Source organism: Aspergillus terreus, genomic scaffold (assembly GCF_000149615.1).
Source record: "Aspergillus terreus NIH2624 scaffold_9 genomic scaffold, whole genome shotgun sequence".
In the NCBI taxonomy this organism is placed as follows: domain Eukaryota; kingdom Fungi; phylum Ascomycota; class Eurotiomycetes; order Eurotiales; family Aspergillaceae; genus Aspergillus; species Aspergillus terreus.
The window spans coordinates 37,819-55,437 of record NT_165932.1 but is presented as its reverse complement, the minus strand read 5'-3'; the positions used below and the strand labels follow the sequence as shown (position 1 = coordinate 55,437).

The following is a 17,619-nucleotide window of genomic DNA, read 5'->3' as shown; positions in this document are numbered from 1 at the left end:
CGGCTTTGTTCGATCCGCCTCCTCCTTGCTCAACTACCATGTGTTAAGCAGGTCCTGTACGCGCGCGTGTCATGTCGGTCGGTACATAATGATTTCCAAATTGACGGAGCCACGTCAGGAGGCTGTCAGTCCTGGTTGGGCATCGCCCAGGCCGTCGTAAAAAGAGCTTGGCTTGCATGCCAGGTGGTAGATAGCTACCCACCTATCATGGCCGATAGGGCGCCGCGACAAGTAGATGCGCTAAGGAGGAGCCTTTCTGGTCTGGGTCTTGAATAATAAGAGGAAATACCACGGTTACAAAACGCATGCTCGCCGATGGATACGCGCAACTTGACGCAGAAGACACCTCGGTACAACCCTCGATTTGGCGGGAGGTATATATAAGATAATGAGCTGTCCTACACCGCTCTGCTGCCATGACGGTCAATATTGCTAGGAAGATCTGGTGGGGAGGAGTCACTGTAAATTAAGAATACATCAGTCAATGAGCCTCGTTGGATATGTCGAGAAAGGCGGGTACTTGAAGCCTATGATGGTATTCCCGGCAGCCTACATAAGCAAATTTACGTTGAGGAATATATTCAAGGAAATGTTGATTAGGACAATGGTACCGTATAAGCTCAAGAATATATATTTTGTACTTTATATACCATATCAACCATAACCTCTGCTAGAATTAGATAATAAGGGCCGGAGGAGCCGAATACCGCTAAACATGATTCTATATAATTTACCTAGACTTGATACTCTATACACAGTGGTATTGCGATATTTATTCATATTGTGACTAGAACAGCAGTCAATTATAGTACACAAGCTAGATGAATCATCACTTTATTCATCCAAATTAGCAAAAACTTGGCAAGATTATGCAAATTAGGTTCCATCCGGTTTGAACCTGAGTCGAACCTGATAGAACCGCGACCCGACTTAGGTTCCTAACATCAGAACCTGAGAACCTCAGGCTTAGGTTCAAGGTTCCGATCTTTGGAACCTGAATCGGATCATTTCGAGGCCTACTTGCACTAGGAATCTAAGACCCGATGGGCAGGACCACAGTATAATATTTAGTCATTTTATCCTAAGTGCAGACTGGACGAGGGAGTTGTAAGAGGGAGTTCTTATCATGACCCTCCCCACTTCCTGAGGGACCGTTAACAGAAACTCATGGCTTCGGAGGTATCTCCCGCTGGATCTTAACAGGCCTCTCAGCAGCCGCAAACCAAATATCTTTTCCGATAAAATCCTCCTTCACATCCCTACCCAGCAGCCATATCTCAATATTATTCGAAGTGACGAACTTGCGCATAGGAGAAGGCTGAGTCACATTAAAGGCTTGTTCTTCCCCATCATGGACCCCGACTTCGACCGGATCAGGAACAAGCATTGGAATCTCCGTCTCTACTCCCCGCTTATTCAATAGGCGAACCGTGTGGAATTGCTGACCGTCGTTGGCGCAGCCGCCAGGCACAGCAGCATCGCAATAACGCCTGCGGGAGCCATCGGTATTAGATTCAGAAACTGATAAAGGAGGGATAATCACTCTTACAGCCCGACAGAATTCGTTATGAAAGTATAATACTGGCCCCCTGCCACGACTCCGTTTACAACGAAGAACCCTGACAGCTGGCCCCCCTGCGAGTAGTTGTCGGCCGCGGGGATACACCGCAGATATGCGCCGTCACCACCCTCTGTTGAGCTCGCGAAGGGGAACTCGTCGCACGATGGTCCGATAACAGGGTGTGGTGCAGTCAACGCATTGCAGATTGAGCCTGCGCAGCCAGCTCGCTTGCGTTGGGCTGTTGAGCTACCAGGTGGGCCGCGCGTCTGGATGGGGTTTGCATTGCCGCATTGCACTGCGAAACAGGCGTTAATGCACGCTTGTCGGCTGTTGGCACAGTTCCAGGCAAAGTTGGCCTGGCAGTGCACGAGGATTGCTAAGGATAGGAGTAGAAATAGTGAAACCATACTAGTAGGCGGAGTGACCTGCGAACGTAGTTGTCCGGGGCAGTGGGTGCACACACCGACTAGGTATTTATTCTAAGTTTCTTCGCCATTGGAGCTCTGTAGCTTAGACTAGAGGGGCTGGGCTGAGTGAGCAGCTGCAAAAGTACTTCGCTTAGGTTTACTCTTCTTGCGTTGTTGGCGTGAAATCCCCACGTCTGGCAGGGGAGTTAGTTGTTAAGGATGTAGCTGCGAGATGGCAACTTATGCCGATGATCATGCCTTGCTTCCATTGGTGAGTCCGACTGAAGTGGCACCCAGCTTGTTCAGCCGAGCAGAGAGATGCGCATGGTAGTTCCCAGACGATACTTCTGATATAAAATACCTGTCGCTCTAATGCAACTTTCGCCCGGACTGGAGTCTACGCCGTCATCATTCTGATTGAATAGATAGAACTTTTTTTCAGGTCAACTGCCTGGTACATTGTACAAGAATTACCGGACCAACCCACCAGCCATTATGATCCTCGATCCCCTCGTTGGCGTATTCGTGACCACTCTCCTGTTCACAGAGACGGTATGCATGTCTATGTACGTTTCGCGGAAGCAGCTCGTCGCTAATAACACCTACAACTGAACAAACAGGACATGAATCATCTCCTACAACAGGCATATCAGGACCTCCCTCGAGAGCAGCACGCCCTATACGTGATCCAATCCCTGGACCTGCCTTCGCCCGACACCCCACCAACCGAGACTGTTCCACTACTCAGATACCCCTTCGTGCCGTACAGCCCGGAGGACATCTCGCGCTTCCTGCACCTGCACTGTGGTGACGGGTGCGCCCTCTCGCCCCTGCAGTTCATCGTGATCGATCGTCGTACCAAGAGCGGCGACGGGACGGTCTTATATGCGCGGTCGGAACCGGGGAATGTAGATGGACGAGAACTGGAGATGGTGAGATTGGAGCCGCACGAAATGAATCTGATTCCTGTTGCAGTGGAAATCGGCGCGGCTGGGTTCGATGAAGTGCGTGAAGCGGCTGCGTTGGGGCTTGAGCTGTGAGTCCATAATTGCTAGGAATGATGGAGTTGCTAGTTGCCTTACGAGTAGACAGAAAGTTTGATTCACAGCCTACGAACCACAACAAGGCAAATCATTGGAAAGTGGCTGGCTCCGAGACAGAAGGAGCGCCTGTGGCTGTAGCCTCCCTGGGTTTGGTGCTGAAAAGAGCGCTTAGTAATCTGATAAAACGGTCGTCAGTAGCGATTGGATCAGTTTGATGTGAATATTCTGCACATTTGCCAGCCTGAAGAGCTGGGGGTGCTCGTATCCGATGTGGTTTGGTCCAGCCCAATTGGTGGCGTCTTATCTAAGAGTAAATACAATAGGTCGTCTATGGACTGTCGATTGAGTTTCGATGTGGAGGGCTTAAGGAAGGACATGGGGGCGAGATATTATATATAGCAAACAATCTGATTCGAATTCAATACAAACTAAGGAAGGCAACAACAACAAGCATTCTGTGCTCGTATCCTTGCTCTAGTTCCATCGCACATCAGGAACTTTAAGCGAATTCGAACTGCATCTGCTCATTGTGAACGAGAACAACGTTGTTGGTACCACGCTGGTTGAAATCAACCGCCATGGTGGAGCCTTGCTGTTCCACCTTGACGAGCTGGCCAGCATCAAATTTTGAGCCAGTGGCAACATGGTAGATCATCTGGGGCTGGATCTGGTAGGTCGAGCTGGGGTACGGGGTGAAGGTTCCCATGGCGTGGAAGATGTCGCCATCTTTCGAGTTGGCGATACCAACCATGAGATTGCCTATCATCTGTTATATCCTGATCCCTAATCTAGCTATGGACAGGTTTCTAGCTTACTGTTGACAGCATCCTGGTAGGTAAATTGGTTGGATGCGGTAGTCATCTGGAAGTTGCCGATCTTGCCGCCACCGGGGTTGCTGGGAGGACCGAGATCGCAGGTCTCCTTCTCGATAACATTGAGAGCAACGGTGGATCCCATCATGACAATGCCGGAGTTCTTAGAGCCCAGGGTGACAGGGACCGACTTGCTCACGGAGACGCGGACGCCTTGCTCGGGCTTTCCCTCATAGTTACCGCAGATGGCGTAGTAGTTTGCCCAGATGTCTAGGGACGCTCTTGCGCCATTTGGGGTATTGTTGGCTGCCTTGAGGATGTTGCTCCAGATCTCGCCCGAGGAGCCACCGGAGACGATTGGGGAAGCAGAGAAGAAGCAGTAGTTCTGGGGAGCCCCGGTGTTGTTCACGATGGTGATCTTGTATTGGTTAGGCATCTTGGAGATGAAGGGATTGCGAATTGAGAGTATTTGTTGATAGACTTGAATTCAAAGACCTGATGACTGAGGTTACTGATATGAGAGACGACAAGGTCCTTTATATAACCAAGTCGAGATCATAGCAAGAAGAGGCAGAATGGGACAGTAAAACCCCTCTGGCACACTGTAGTGGAATGGCTGGCTGATACACGATAAACTGTGGTAGTTTCAAGCGAGCTGAGCTGGCTTACATGCATCTCGGTGTGGTCTCCTCTTTTGCTTTGGAATTCATCTTCCCCCAACCTCGACTCCCACCAACGATTCATAGAAATCATGACCGTAACTCGGCAAGTCTCTCCAGCAGCATCAGCCACGACCATTTCTTCCACCGTGAACAGCACGACCCGGGAAGGTGATCCCGCCGAAACCTACTCGTTCACCATTGTGAACCAGTCCGGTGTCAGCCAGAGCTACGCGATATTCTGCAAAGAACCAGCTGTCCATCCCCCCGCACATGGACTCGTCTCGCACGCTGTTCTCGTTGCACACGGAGTTGCATCTGGGTCTGGCACAGCATTTCTCGCCCTGCCTCGCACCGAGCTCTACGCTCTCTGCGGCACGAATTACATGGATGGATCTGTACAAGTTCGTGTCTTAGATCGCCGTCAAGTTTCCCTGGGAACAGGCTCATCCGACACACTGCGCCATGGCACGACCTGTGTGACTCAAGTGACTTCAGCCACCCCTTCCTTCGACCTATGGGGGGGGGCAGCAGATGATCGTGGAGAGGTTGGCGCGTTCTGCATCGAGACCGGAGCGGATTTCACGTATGAGCAAGCTGCCGCCAGTGAGTTCAAGCACTTATCTCCTACCCTTCCAAATATAATGATGAGGCTAATTGGACATAGAAAACTTCATCCTCGGCCTCGGCCTCAGCTCCTCCGGACACGAACTTGTTGGTCTCTACGCTTCCTTCACTCCAGTTCCGCGGACAACATATCAGATCTGGCCCAGCAAAACATTCTACGTTGTGCCTGAACGAACGGAAGTCAACGCCCCAAGGACTGCTACGGATCTTCGAACTGCGTATGAAATTGACTTTACTATGCGCCTGCCACATGTTCAACTAGTACATAATGAGAGCAACGTGATCGAGATAGTGGACCGGGATCCTACCCCCGGATCTGCTAATCCTTCGAAACTCTGACATCCGGTTTAACCTTTTCGTTCGTCGTCAAATTCCAAATCTGTGCTTTCTTCATAATCCCACTGTCTCTCATTATTGCTGTCACAATCTCTTGAGTGTCGATAGCTTCTTGCAGCCACCACATCTCGCCGGACCAGGAGTTCCATTCGTAGAAACGGCCTGATCCATCTTGTAGCAGAAATATGTCTCCTTCAGTATCTCGTATGACTGGACGGAGAGAGTCAAGCCCGAAGTCGGTTGCCAAGTTCGGCTTATTTGGGTCGAAGTAAGTGGTCAATTCGAGCTCCGTGGCGTCGTTGGTCCAGGTGCAATATTTTGGAAGGTCAACAGCAACAGGAATTGGCAAAGGTGCAGGAGGATTCGATTTGTTCGTATCTCCTTCTCTCGTGACGTTGTCTGGTAGATGGTCCATTGTGCTTAACAGGTGTATGACAATGGATAGAGAATGCCATCTCAGGCGGAAAAGGCTAGCGACAGCAATGGATATGCATGATCTGTTCGGTCATCGAGATATGAGCAGTCCGTGGTGGAGGGCTCAGTATATTCAAGTGTTTGCTAGCGATCTGAGCCGTTAAGTGGGTCGCTTGGAATTGCCGTGGCCCTTGCGTGCATAAGCTCCAGACCCTCTACCCCGTATTTGGCGGAGAGTAACTCCTGAGGATCCCTGTTCTTCAGTCTTCAATCTCGTGTTATGGTCGGATTGGTTATGAGCAATATCGTATGATTTTTGCAGTAAACTTAACTTTGCAGTTAAATCGGCCCTCCGCGAAACGTCATTGAGCTGCGGCTTAGGATTACGTTCCCACAGTCTAGGCGGTGCACCTATTTCAAAAGTCTCGTAGGTCTGGCTCATCCTACCAGACCTATCACGCAGCCACTAGGTTGTGATCCGGTTCTCTTTCCTATTTAGCCAGCTTAGCTGCATCATCAGTCACCACTATCGAACCTGCTTCCAGTATCGGCCCCATTCGCAATCACAATGGCATCATGGGACTCATTTTCGGCGTTTAGTGGAAAGTTGAACCCATCTCTGCTGAAGCCTGCTCTAGACTCAGTTGGCAATGTCGATTACCCAGCCGCGGTTCGAAGATTCAGTCAGTGGATCCGCGACTTACGACAATCTCCAGCGGACTATGGCATTCCACTTGAACGGATCAACGATGTGCAGAAGGTACTGGACGTATTCTTACCAGTGCCAGCTGAAGGTCAGCCAGTTCAGCCACGCCGAATCAACTCTCGCCAAGGGTTTCCTGCGTCCCTGCGGCAGATAGTCCCCGTTGAAGTTCAGTTCGGACCCCAGAACGCAACTCTTCCCATCGTCGATGCTCCTAGTGCACTGGGCTACGTCTTCAGCTTTGCGACGCCAGCTCCAGGGGCTGAGAAATTAACATTCGATGGCTATTATCTTCCACTTAGCGTATGCTATGCGTGGTTTCTCTACTTAGCGTTTCTATGGCCTGTCTCCTCTCTTACGCCAGTTATCACGAATGTCCCGCGCGAAGCATGTCTGCTTTACTTGCCCAAGTCACTCCAGACTACGGTACCAGTGTTTTGCTTCGGCGCGGTATGGTCTGGCGCTGACCCAGCCAACGCAGAAGGCGCTGGTCTGATCTGGGATGATGAAGCTCAAATGGATCTGTGGCGACAGGAACACTTGATCATACCCTTGTTCTCTCGCAACCCTACTGTGCCCATGCCAGACTGGACACCGACAGTTAGACGTACAGCAGCGAGGCTTCTTAATGAGTACATCCTTGGAAAGAAGGGCAGCGACTCAACGGTGACCCCATTCCTTGACCCGCTCTTTACTGGCGTCCTGCCGAAGCTGCCGGGACTTGGAGCCAACGCTGGCCTCGCAGAATATCTTGAAGCTGTATCGCTACTCGTAAAGGTGGACGCTAAGCAGCCCCTGGGAGTCAGCACAGCTCCAGATTTCCTCATTGCTCATTCTAAGCTGAGTTCTCAACTGATGTGTCTTTTGTATGCTCTCGTAGACTCGTTAACCAACGTGGAAGATATACCGAAGCTCTTTCAAGACATCCAACCTCTCGTGCGCTTCTATGTCACGCCGCATGTATTCGACCCGATAACAGACCAGGAGCTACCGCTCGGGGAACAATCACGTCCAGTTGTCGAGACATTGATGACAGCCCTTCCTGCATTGGTACTTGAGCCCATGAGGAAAAAGCTGAAGAGCCTATACTGCCATTTGTACTCTCTGTATGAGAGCACCGACGACCAGATTCGCTACGTTGAAAGGTCTTATTTTATTGACCAGCGCAAGTCTTACGCACGTGCGACGGAGGCATTGCCTATCTTTGTGCTTTCGTAAGTTGCCTCCTCTACCCCTATCCTTCCTGATCCAGCTCACCCATCCAAGGCCAGAATACTTCGGTGACAAGTTACCAGCGTCTTCTATGTCTCAGGTCAGAGGTGTCAAGTTGTCCGTCCGTGTCCTTGGTCAGGCCATAATGGGCGGCGCCTTCCGGGAAACGTTTTCTGCGGATAAGCTGGACGAGATGTCCTTTCAAGCTATCCAGGCTCAGATAGTGCAGACACCGATTATTTCGCCCCCAGATACAGAGAGTCGGGTGTTACTCACGCATGCTCAGCTACGGGCTATTGATTCGTTGGCAGATTATAGTGCAGATGCTCGGGCCACCTGTCCGAAGACATTTGATTTATTTTCTTGACGTAACTTAGGCATTGTTAATCATTATCTTATTTGTTTTCTAACTAGATCTGCATCTAGAGTAGGTTAACCTAACCGTTGTACCTTATCTATAACCTAACCTTAACCGGTTAGATAGATTAAGGTATAAAGAATCTAATAACCTAATCTACCTGCCGGTTAACTGCCGGTAGCGTAGGTTAATAGGATTTTTATACTTTAACCTAACTGAGTGGTTATAGTTAGGTTATAGTTAAGGTACAGCGGTTAGGTTATGCAACTCTAATAGTAAGGTTAACTATAGTTAATCTAACTAAAAACTTAACTAAACTAAGCCTAAATAAATAAAATATATAGATCTTAGCGCTGAGAACAGTTAATCAAAGTAATCTAACTTAATCTTTTTTATATCTTAGTTAGGAAAAAAATAAAGTATTTAATCTTACCGTTAACCTGCGGTTAGATTATAAAGAAAGTCTTTAACCTGGCCTACCCTGGCCCCTGACCATTACCTACTCTATTTAAGATTAAACAGAGATAGTAAAAGTAAGAAATTTCAAAAATTGGTTCTATATCAAAGTTATTGTTTTTTCCAAATAAATATTGCTATCTCCTTGGGCTAGTAGATTTTAGTCACCCTTATGCTTGAACTACAACACTAGCAGGTCACGCTGCTTAGATGGATCCTAAGGTCTGATAGGGTCCTCTATCGCCAAAATAAGGTATATAGGCTCCCGTCAATAGTTGTCAACCTCATATCTTATACACCATTTGCCAACGTCTTATAACTTTATCACTGGCACAAGGTTCCATGTACAAGGCCCAGGTGCCAAATAATGGGATCGAAAACCAATACTGCCCTCTTGACGCTCTAGTGCCAAATGTTCTTTTTGGAAACTCCCGATTGTTATATATTGACCAGCTAAGAGACCTTAGAAATACTTCAGGGACACGAACCTAAACAGGTGAGTGTAGGGCTCTTGAGTAATGGAAAAATATGCATCTGAAGAGACATCGCGTTGATCACAACAAGCGCGGCCGCCAGATGATGAATTGCTCCCTATGTAGAGATTAGAAGTAGACTTCAAACATTAGATCAAGAAATTTTAACCTGGTGCAAGAGCCCGTCGGAGGTAGCAACCTGTAGTCACATCTTTGAAGTGATACTGATACTTAGTATCGCTCTTCACAATTTACCCACAGGACAGCTTTCATTCGGTTGTTCGAACTGCGTTCGTTAGCATTACCTGTCTAATACAAAATAGACGGTTATTTCTAACAAACAAAACTCCTGCTTCTCTGTTTTGTAGCAACATAGATTCTTTTCGTGCTTCATGTAGAAGAGTTTCCAGCAGCTGCAAACCCGTTAGGAATCTCAAATCAGACTCCTCGACCCTGATGGACGACCTACTAATTGTTCAATCGTTTTTCATCTTGGGCAGGGCTCTGAGGGGTTATCAGATTCTGATCTTGATGTGTGCATATTAGGCACATACCGGCAAAAGTTGCTTGAAGATCAGAGGGTTCAGAAACTGTCCGACTCTGTACGGATCCACGGCGACCCGTGGATCTTCCGCGACGGCATCGACCTGAGAACACAAAATTAGGAGAGGCTAAGGGATATGAGTGAGCGCTGAAAGACAACTACGTCTTGGACTATGCGAACCATCTGAAGCCGACAGTGAAGACGAGCTCTTTCCAAGCCTAAGAGGGTTGCATCATACACGCTATCCGGTATATGCGGAAAGTCATTCTTGGTCAGGTCCGGGAGATTCAGGTTGCCTTCACTGATGATTTTTGCATATTCCTCCTTCATCCTTTTTATTTCCTCCTCCGCTTGTTCAGGTTTTGGAATCAGCGTCGTTGCCGCTTCCGACATCTGTTGGGCCACTAAGCCGGGTCAGTCGCCGTCGGAACTTGCGCTTCAGTGGGATGTGTTACTGGGTTGGATCTCTCTCCAGATTGCCTTATATTCCATATAGCTCTCCAGCAAAGCGTTTGTGTACACTCCGGCGCTTTCGTAGTTTAGTGGAGTCCCTTTGTTGCTCAGCAGCTGGTACGACCGAAGAGCCGTATATTTGGTTAAAATCGCACTGGCTCGGTCCAATGTGTTAAGGTAGGAGGTTCCAGATTTTTATCTAATGGGATATGACTTACTGGGTCCTCTGTGGATAGACGCGCACTTTGTCTGCGAAGTAAAATGCTGCCTTTGCCATGGTTTTAATTGTCTGTCTAGACTTGTTGGAGTTGGTAATGACCCCAGTATTAGGGTAATTCGTCTTAGCTGGGGTAGCGTTTGTCGCATCTTCGTTGCCGGAAGCGACACTCGTGATGTCAGACTGAATATCCCCGCCACCAGTCCAGGAGACACTTCGAAGCCAGTGAGCATTTTCGCTTTAGCGAGGGTACGGTAGCTTACCTGATTGACGACTCTGTGTTTCTCAATAGCTCCTCCTTCGTCACGGATCCTGCCTTTGAAAGATTTAGGGACAGTTGTCCTTTGATGTCGCTGATCTTTGTTTTGTCCATCACCTTTACGGAGAGGAGGGCATTAAACTCGCTTCCTTTCAGAAAGCTAGAGATGAAACTATCTCTATAGACCTCGGTGAAGGGGCTTTGGGCCTTGGCCGACAAATTGGGGATTGCGTTGAACTGGGTCATATCCTCGGCTACTAGTAGCTGGTTGACAACCTTGACTTGAACGAAAAAGTTGATGTCGTTCTCTTTGATCTTTGATGAGTCGATGTATGCTGCGTGTGTTTATTAGCCAGCGATTACTGGCCCTGGAAAGCCAGACTTTTACATCCGGAGTCTTTCACCCCGATACCATTGTACTTGATTTTAAGGGACCCTGAAGCATGGAGCGTAGGTAAAATTTAGTTCTTCTATGGGAGAAAACGCAGCTGGATAGTGACGGAGGTGAGACGAACCGCTAATACTCATTGTATCTGTGATATCACTCGCATGCTCCATAAATCTGGATGTAAAGGTGACCTGCTGGCTGACCCCATTGTCGTTGTGGGGACCTGACATTTTTGGGCGCAAGTCTTTCTCACTTGCCGTAGATTTGTTATCCTTGATCACTGCATCATTGACATAAACCTGCTGGGTATAAGAATTGAATCTAGGACTTTTTATTAGCGTTTATTCTTCGAGTTTGGGTGATACTTCAAAGTACCCACCCTGAGCCAAGTCTCATGGCATCGTTATAGGGCGCTGTGCGCAAACGCATGGTGACGGTGGTTTGGATATGGAAGATACCATGGATACGTTTCTAAGGGTCGTCCTAGTCCCTAGGGCACTACTGCGAGCAGAAAAGAGAGATTCACCGAGGTGAACGCTTGTATTATACTTACTCGTCGGAAGTACAGTGGAACATGCTCATACCCCATATAACCACCAATCCGCAAGGAATCCAATTTCACCCACTACAGAAGGGGCAAAATTCCCGGCTCAAGGATGCACGGGTAGAAAGGATTGCGTAAGAATGCCCCAAGCGCATCAAAATTGCGCAATCAGTATGCCTAAATGCTTGACGCCGTAAAGATTCCGCATGCATGCATGCGGCTTCAACTAGCTGTCATGATGGGCAAAGGCAAACACATAACTTGCGATTAGCACCTGTTATTTACCCCCTTCTCTGGGGTTAATTATTCCAGATGATTAACAATTGTAGGCTTCCTGGGTAACCCTGGTCTGACACACTTGTGCTAGTCAATTGTTTTGAAAGCGGGTTACCGGAATCTCCAAGTATTGATTTTTCTGCTCTGAGTCCATCCACCCTGTGATAAACCACCTGGCTCCCATAAGTAGGATCTTTGAAGGGTGGCGGACTCATGCACTGCGGTGATACACTTTAAAAGAAAGTCCTCCTTTGGGATAACATCGCTTAGCTGTAGCAGCACCGTACAGGTGTTATTGTGTCAAACCAGGGCGTCTCGTATCGGGTGCTGAGACCTCACCGCCCATACAAATTGCCTTAGTCAGACAGTCCCTGCACCTCGCTCCTAGACCTCCAACCGGACCGCAAAGCTCCGGAAATGACCCCTAAATGGCGGTCAAGATTGATCATAAATAGAGACGCTTTTCTAGTAGATTTAGCGCAATCAGAGTCCTTGCTACAGTCCCATTCAGGTGGTAGATTACGCAGTAATTCAGACATCTGCATAATTGACATATTGACTGCTGGGAGGCTGGGAGCGGGAATGTCACGTGGTTTCCACGTGAGTACGCCGATAAGGGGTTGATAAGGGATCGCCCCACAGTGTTTTGTATGATAGAGTTGATTATCATCTTCCTCCTAGTCAAGCAAGCAATCGAGCAAGCATTCCTCCTGGTCCTTCTGACATTGAATCGTGGGGGGACTACTGCAGTCGGGCTTCCAAAACAATACTACAGCTATAATCCTCTCCCTTATTCTTAGGAGATTTGCTCTAAAAAACAAAAAGTGAGAGCCCAACGCGGGGGTCGAACCCGCAACCTTAAGATTTCAACATAGAAGTCTTACGCTCTGCCATTGAGCTAGCCGGGCCGTCGGTTAATTCGCTGCGAAGACAACTGTCTTAACATCGAAAAGTAATATCCACACCAACAGCAGCCGTCACCTGGGGCTCTTAGACCTCTCACAAGCGAGGACGCGATGTCCTAATTTAATTAATGCCCTATTTTGGACTTCCGTATCGACGATCTACAAGAAGATGGAAATAGATGTGAAGAAGAAAAAGAAAAGGAGTAGAAGACCTGGGAGATCCACAGATATATATATCCTTGTGGTTCCTGGTCGCATGTTCCATTGGGACACACTATTAGTCACCTCTAAAGTAAGGGCATAGTTGCCCTGTACAAGCGGCGACATAATATTAAAGCTCTATTCTAAGCTCAAAGGCAGCATTCTTCCGTCTTCCTATTTCTTATAGCAACTTACTAACCTAAAATACATTCTATAGACTCTACAGAATAGAGCCTTAAGAAAGTTATTACAGATAGTCTTCCAGCGGTTATTAATTTAAATGTCTTTAAGACAGCCCTAAAGTTTAATAAAACCCGCTGATCGGTGTCCGTTCCCAAGCTAAAGAATATAATAGAAAAGAGACTCGATAGAGCCTTTTATAATCTTCTGGGCATGTTGACAGATTACCCTTCTCTAGGCTAAAGAGCATTGCCCGACGCAAAGTCTCTACTATAGAAGATCTCAATTATCGCCGACAATACCTGTATAGTCTAGAGGCATATTCCAAGGTTTGTCGCTATCAAGCTGTTTAACCTAGATAGCATCTAGTATACTTTTTGTAATCTCCTTACCTTCAAGCCGACGGAGGCTAGGGTTTATCCATTAGATAAGATTATTAGTGACCTTGTTAACGCCTCCGTGGTTCTAAATAGCCTCGGGATAATTGAAATAGGGCGACAAAGACCCAGGAAGTTAACCGCGAATAATTTAGTTAATTATTTTGCTAAAAAAGGGTTTCAGGCATGGTAAGGTAAAAGATGGTTGGAGGGAAATATCCTGCTTCTATATTAGAGATATACACCGATATAGCTTAGGAAAAACTTTTGCGTACATCCCGCACATCTTGTTCAGTTGCTAGCCATTTGGCCTCGTTGTGTTCAGAGGAGTAAACAGTAACGTTCAGGTTCCGTGACGCAGAGAAGGGTTGCATTTTACGCCACTTGGCATTCAGTCTAGGCGATTCGACAGAGAAAGGTTGTATTTTACGCCTTTTGGCATTCTGTCTACGCGATTCGACAGAGGTGTTCACGTTCGGAGACTGGCCAGACGAACGGACAGGATATGTCGTGCCCTGAGAATGCGATAGTCTTGACAAATGGGTTATAGTGGAAGGACCGGGCGCTGGAGACGGAGCCCAGCCAATATCTGTAGATAGTCAATACAATTAAGATGTATCCTAATAGTATTAACGGTAGCTTGCTTTGCAATAACTTACTAGAGTTATAGACCTGAGGAGCCTTGCAGATACTCTGATGGTGGCCTTTGGCTCCACACCGTCTGCATTTGACTCTCCTACAACAGATAATACCGTGGCCTTCTCTGTTGCAGTAAATGCAGAAAGTGGCATTAGGACAGTAGTTAGTCCTATGGTTAAGCTTGCCATAATATTGATAGATCTTCTCGGGGTTGAACATCTTCCTAAAATTAAGCAGAAGCTTGTATATGGCAATAATCGGGGAGATGCGAGGTTAACAGCAGATAGGCTAAGATCTTGTGAACAGTGAGCTAGAGAAGTAGGGTATGACTCTCACGATTGAAGGGTCAGCGAAATTTAGGCACAGTCAATAATGAGTGCGTCATGGTAGTGGGTGGATTGGTAGGAAACAATGTGGCTTGGCTTGGATGACAAGATACAAACATCACCTAGGTACCTGGTAGTTAACTACGTAGGTAGTCCCCTTTAGGACTTACCTTCCTCTCAGCAAGGACTTGTGCCTGAGGCATATATAGACGCCTTAAGTGCCCAAAGCGGCCTGAATTTGCCATAGTCACGTGACCATTCCGACCCTCACACACTCCTTTTGTATTCCTAATCAATCAAGCACACAGGTATATACCTTCATTATTCTATATCAGAGTCTTCACCTAGATTTCATCAGCATATCTATCATCCTTTATTACTTCCCTTCTTTCTAACTCCAGAGTACCTGGGCGGTTATTGTGGGGACGGGCCGCAGTGAACGATGGGGTGTCTTACCCCCTCATCTCTGCATCAGATCAATGAATGCAGGATGTCTGTTCTTTCTGGCCGTGGAGCGGAAGATGTTGCGGCACAGTGTACTAACTTGAAAGCATTGAAAGTCCTCGTTTATGGTCCGAATGGCGGTCTTGTAAAAGAGCAAAAGGCCGATTACCGGTTCCTCCGAGATGCATTGCACGACATTAATTCGCATTTAGAAGGTAGCTGACCGAGGATCACCGTTCTACCTTACGATGAAATCTCGACAGCAAGAGAATTACGAAAACAGGCGAATAACCTAGATATACCTATATGTACCCTATGTTCTTTCCCTCCTAAGTATATAACTTGGGTACCAGTTAAGAAATTAGCCTAACCTGGCGCAACTTTTTATGCTCTGGTGGCTACATAAGCAGCTTTAACTAACTAACTAATGTTTTCAACAGGTGAGTGGTCCACACGGATAAGTAATCTAATTTTCCTGTATTTGTCGATCACCCATGACAAGTGAGATGTATAGCTTTAACATAGCTTTTAGAATAATTTTCTATAGAATCTCTGAATAAATACTGTTGACAGAAAAAAAAAAAAAAAAAAAAAAAAAAAAAACGCGTTGTGAATTATTGCAGAGTGGCCGCAATGGCTTGCCATAGCACGTGGGAAACTTGACATATCTACGCGCCCTGCCAACCCGACACACCCCGTTAAAGTTGGCGGAAGACGCCCACGCCCTCCGACACCCGTTGAGTCAGCGGAAGACGCCCACCCCCAACACCCGTCGAGTCAGCGGAAGACACCCACGCCCCCCGACACCCATTGGGTCAGCGGAAGACGTCCCCATCAGAGGGTGTGGGTTTAACACAAGTAGGCCAAGTAACTTTAAAAAGAATTCGAGAGGATTCGAAGGAAAATTGGCCATTTCAAATAGACAAGAGTGAGCGAGTGTTTGATGCTTTCATGTACTGTAATTATCAATCTGGCTAGTTAATAAGCCCCATTCCAAAGCTAGTGTTGGTGTGTACTTGAGTGCTTCGTCAAAAGTCCAGTCCTCGGACCTCCGCATAATATCATCTCCACATGAGTGAACTGGGGGAGTTTTTCTTGAAATGTTCTAAAGTAACGTAGATGGTGACATCCACGGTAGCCACGTACTCCCCCGTCGTTAAGCACTTTTATGGCAGATATCATAGGCCAAGTTCCACAATAATCGGAATTACAACGCTTGGCTTCGGTTTAATGGTCCCGCATGTCGATATCGGGGCAAACGTGTTTGAGAATCCGACCCATTGATAGGCTGGCAACCGAGAAGCCCGCTTGAAGATTGTCCTACCCCCAAAGATAGCAATTCCGGGCCAGGCGTAGTACTAGTGAGTATAGTGGATATAGCCTCAATACCCGTTCCCTTATGTTTGCTGGTTCTGACTTCGTGTTCTTGGCTTAATCGCTGGGTGATGTGGATTTATCGGGCTCGTCTGGGTCTCCGCTAAAGAACTACTCTGGAATTCTGAAGAATGGTCTATAAATATTGCTATCCCTCTGTTAAATGTCAATGCCTTTATTACACCGCCATTGTCTGTTGAAAAGGTATATCTTAATTGCATCGGTTACCCACAATGCGTTTCTCTTCTGCAGTTTTGTCATTTCTGGCTCTGGGTACTTCTGTTCTGGCCCACGCCGGCGGACACATCAGCCGTCGCGAGATCAGTCGTCGCTCACTCATGGGCCTTCAGTGCCGTGACAACGTTGCGAAGTTCCACGAACGACGCATCAAGCGTAACGTTGAACGTCGCTGGCATGGACACAACACCACCTGGTCTATTCACACTGAAGCCCCTTTCTACGAGACCATTCAAAATGACACCTGTGTTCTGACTCCCGAGGTCACTCAGGGACCTTATGTCTACCCTCCCTCGCAGACTCTGCGCCAGGACATGACCGAGGGCCAGGAGGGTGTTCCTCTGTGGTTGGATATTGGTGTCCTTAACATGGCCACCTGCGAGCCTCTAGAAGATGTCCTAATCAATATGTGGCACTGCAACGCTACAGGATCTTACTCCAGTTTCACAGGTCTTTCTCCCGACACCCCCTTCCCGGAGCTTCTCAAGCAGCTGCATATCAATGAGTCCGACTTCCAGGTCGGTGTTACTGATCTGCACACCGACAAGACAACTTTCTTGCGTGGCATGTGGCCCACCGACAAGAACGGTATAATGGAGATGAAGACCATCTTCCCTGGTAAGATTAATATATACCCACTCATTCATTATTGGGTGAACCGCTAACATACCCCAGGCTTCTACGTTCAACGTTCCATTCACATCCATGTCCAGGTGTACTCTGACTGGACTCTACGTGAGAACGGCACCATCATCACCGGTAACAAGGTCAGCACCGGCCAGCTCTACTTTGAGGAAGCTCTCGAGGAGAAGATCATGGCTCTGGAGCCCTATGCTTCCCACACCGCAATCAACCGCACCACGAACGCCGAGGACTCCGTTTTCCCTTACGACACCGCTGGTGGCTACAGCCCCATCGTTGATGTTGTTCCCGTTGACGGCAAGGATGTCACTAAGGGTATGATTGGATACGTTACCCTGGGTGTTGACACCACTGCTCTTGAGTATGGTGACAACTACGTCGGTGTCTCTTAAGTGGCCTGCTGTTGAGGCGGGATAGTCTTTATTATAGAATGAGCTCCTGGTGGAGTACAAAAATTGTGTATAGGCTTTGGACTGTATTCTACATGTTATGGCTTGCCTGAGTCTCTTGCCTGTGAATTGCCTATCTTGACAGAGGTGTTGGGTCCGTGAT

The 17,619-nt window shown here is 47.7% G+C and overlaps 8 protein-coding genes and 1 non-coding gene across 9 annotated transcripts; 4 read left to right on the top strand and 5 right to left on the bottom strand.

Annotated features, from left to right (window-relative positions):
• Window positions 1-1,165: 1,165 nt before the first annotated feature.
• ATEG_06258 (uncharacterized protein) lies at window positions 1,166-1,968 on the bottom strand (the record flags this gene model as incomplete). The annotated part of the gene is made up of 2 exons (XM_001215436.1): window positions 1,166-1,490; window positions 1,550-1,968. 2 exons carry the CDS (start codon window positions 1,966-1,968, stop codon window positions 1,166-1,168), a joined length of 744 nt encoding a protein of 247 aa, XP_001215436.1.
• Window positions 1,969-2,463: 495 nt separating this feature from the next.
• On the top strand, window positions 2,464-3,226 carry ATEG_06257 (uncharacterized protein; the record flags this gene model as incomplete). Its single annotated transcript, XM_001215435.1, has 3 exons — window positions 2,464-2,520; window positions 2,589-3,004; window positions 3,061-3,226. The coding sequence occupies 3 exons, from the start codon at window positions 2,464-2,466 to the stop codon at window positions 3,224-3,226; spliced, it is 639 nt and encodes a 212-aa protein (XP_001215435.1).
• A 284-nt stretch (window positions 3,227-3,510) lies between these two features.
• ATEG_06256 (uncharacterized protein) lies at window positions 3,511-4,259 on the bottom strand (the record flags this gene model as incomplete). Its single annotated transcript, XM_001215434.1, has 2 exons — window positions 3,511-3,770; window positions 3,827-4,259. 2 exons carry the CDS (start codon window positions 4,257-4,259, stop codon window positions 3,511-3,513), a joined length of 693 nt encoding a protein of 230 aa, XP_001215434.1.
• Window positions 4,260-4,574: 315 nt separating this feature from the next.
• Window positions 4,575-5,941, top strand: ATEG_06255 (uncharacterized protein; the record flags this gene model as incomplete). Its single annotated transcript, XM_001215433.1, has 4 exons — window positions 4,575-5,088; window positions 5,150-5,370; window positions 5,624-5,713; window positions 5,891-5,941. The coding sequence occupies 4 exons, from the start codon at window positions 4,575-4,577 to the stop codon at window positions 5,939-5,941; spliced, it is 876 nt and encodes a 291-aa protein (XP_001215433.1).
• Window positions 5,942-6,427: 486 nt separating this feature from the next.
• Window positions 6,428-8,499, top strand: ATEG_06254 (uncharacterized protein; the record flags this gene model as incomplete). Its single annotated transcript, XM_001215432.1, has 5 exons — window positions 6,428-7,776; window positions 8,189-8,201; window positions 8,259-8,264; window positions 8,362-8,365; window positions 8,477-8,499. 5 exons carry the CDS (start codon window positions 6,428-6,430, stop codon window positions 8,497-8,499), a joined length of 1,395 nt encoding a protein of 464 aa, XP_001215432.1.
• Window positions 8,500-10,272: 1,773 nt separating this feature from the next.
• ATEG_06253 (uncharacterized protein) lies at window positions 10,273-11,351 on the bottom strand (the record flags this gene model as incomplete). Its single annotated transcript, XM_001215431.1, has 4 exons — window positions 10,273-10,489; window positions 10,539-10,869; window positions 11,050-11,243; window positions 11,302-11,351. 4 exons carry the CDS (start codon window positions 11,349-11,351, stop codon window positions 10,273-10,275), a joined length of 792 nt encoding a protein of 263 aa, XP_001215431.1.
• A 1,220-nt stretch (window positions 11,352-12,571) lies between these two features.
• On the bottom strand, window positions 12,572-12,650 carry ATEG_10469. The gene has a single exon. It is a non-coding gene; the product is annotated as a tRNA-Arg (tRNA).
• A 660-nt stretch (window positions 12,651-13,310) lies between these two features.
• Window positions 13,311-14,834, bottom strand: ATEG_06252 (uncharacterized protein; the record flags this gene model as incomplete). Its single annotated transcript, XM_001215430.1, has 5 exons — window positions 13,311-13,373; window positions 13,681-13,994; window positions 14,065-14,263; window positions 14,541-14,658; window positions 14,827-14,834. The coding sequence occupies 5 exons, from the start codon at window positions 14,832-14,834 to the stop codon at window positions 13,311-13,313; spliced, it is 702 nt and encodes a 233-aa protein (XP_001215430.1).
• Window positions 14,835-16,421: 1,587 nt separating this feature from the next.
• ATEG_06251 (intradiol ring-cleavage dioxygenase) lies at window positions 16,422-17,459 on the top strand (the record flags this gene model as incomplete). Its single annotated transcript, XM_001215429.1, has 2 exons — window positions 16,422-17,043; window positions 17,101-17,459. 2 exons carry the CDS (start codon window positions 16,422-16,424, stop codon window positions 17,457-17,459), a joined length of 981 nt encoding a protein of 326 aa, XP_001215429.1.
• Window positions 17,460-17,619: the final 160 nt, after the last annotated feature.